General features: G+C 45.6%; 1 protein-coding gene across 1 annotated transcript, besides 5 other annotated features; it reads right to left on the bottom strand.

The window, feature by feature from the left end:
- Positions 1–223, bottom strand: Tc00.1047053431889.10 (hypothetical protein, conserved; the record flags this gene model as incomplete). The annotated part of the gene is made up of 1 exon (XM_797098.1): positions 1–223. A coding segment is annotated over one exon (223 nt), but the record flags the coding sequence as incomplete, so codon positions are not given.
- Positions 1–1194: a sequence feature (heterozygous, non-Esmeraldo-like haplotype).
- Positions 385–405: a sequence feature (AT_rich).
- Positions 694–747: a microsatellite.
- Positions 751–805: a sequence feature (T-rich).
- Positions 888–908: a microsatellite.

The following is a 1194-nucleotide window of genomic DNA, read 5'->3' as shown; positions in this document are numbered from 1 at the left end:
TGCTGGCACTAGTGTGAGTATTCACATGTGGTGAAGGCGTAGGCCCCAGGGCGGATGTCACCGCCTCCGCGCGGGCGTCGTCCCGCAGCTCCACCAGGGCAAAGCGGCGCGGCCCAAATCCCGCAAATACGCTGCGACAAACCCCGCCGTCGAAGATGACATTCAGAAACGACTCGTCAGCCACGGACGGCAACGGGTACACCATGAAGCAACGCCGCGACATCTAAAAAGCCCCTCAAACCTCCCCCACGATGAAACACCGCCGCCGCCTCCCCCGGCGGTCGCCAGCAGCTCGTCGCGGCAAATAAAACTGAAGGCAACACGTGCGTTAAAAAGGAAAAAAAGAAAAAAAAGAAACGTAGAGAATACAGCAGCGCCAACGCCTAATAAAAATATAAATAAAAAGAGGATAAGACAAGAAATATGCAACCGTCCCCAGTGCGAGCAAACAAATAGCGGGCGCTACCACCCCATTTTACGGCTAAAAAGTCGCCGGAACAGAAAATATTAAAATCACACACGAACAGGAGTAAAAGCAACAGACAAAAAATAAATAAATATTGAGCGGGGAACGTGTGCGTTAAAAAGAAAAATGTAAACAACAACAGGCGATATCATTGCCCCACCGCCATCGCCAGTGCTCCAATTTCTGTGGTAGGCAGAATTGTAACAACACCAACACCAACAAGACAAACACGTACACAAACAGATACATACAGATATAGATATATATACATTACATTACATCCCAAAAAAAAAAAAAAAAACAATAAAAAAGGAAAAATAAGTAAAAAAAGAAAAGAAATGCCTGCAATACGCCAAAAATAAAAATACGGCGTGCAGCAATAATACAATTCCTATGTCCAGCTCTTTTGTTGTTGTTCTTTTTTGTTTGTTTGTTTGTTTGTCCCTCTCTGTCTGTTGCGACCATGCAAACTCAGGAATAAAAGAACTGGGCAAAGACAAAAGAAGAAACGACTCACCAACACACACACACACAAAAAAAAAAAAAAAAAGATCCTTCCACGCCTGGCTTATGGCAACAACAGCCCTCCCGCTACAAGCAAAACCGCAGTCGGCGTCACAGACATTGACGCAAAAACGCCTATTATTTACATGTCAACTCCCCTCTCACGTCCCTCCCTTTTCCTTTTCATTCCTTCTCTTTCTTTCTTTCGTTCCCCCCCCCCCCCC

The sequence above is a fragment of the Trypanosoma cruzi genome, genomic scaffold, assembly GCF_000209065.1.
Source record: "Trypanosoma cruzi strain CL Brener 1047053516651 genomic scaffold, whole genome shotgun sequence".
In the NCBI taxonomy this organism is placed as follows: domain Eukaryota; phylum Euglenozoa; class Kinetoplastea; order Trypanosomatida; family Trypanosomatidae; genus Trypanosoma; species Trypanosoma cruzi.
The sequence above is the reverse complement of the archived record's forward strand: the minus strand, read 5'-3'. Positions and strand labels throughout refer to the sequence as shown.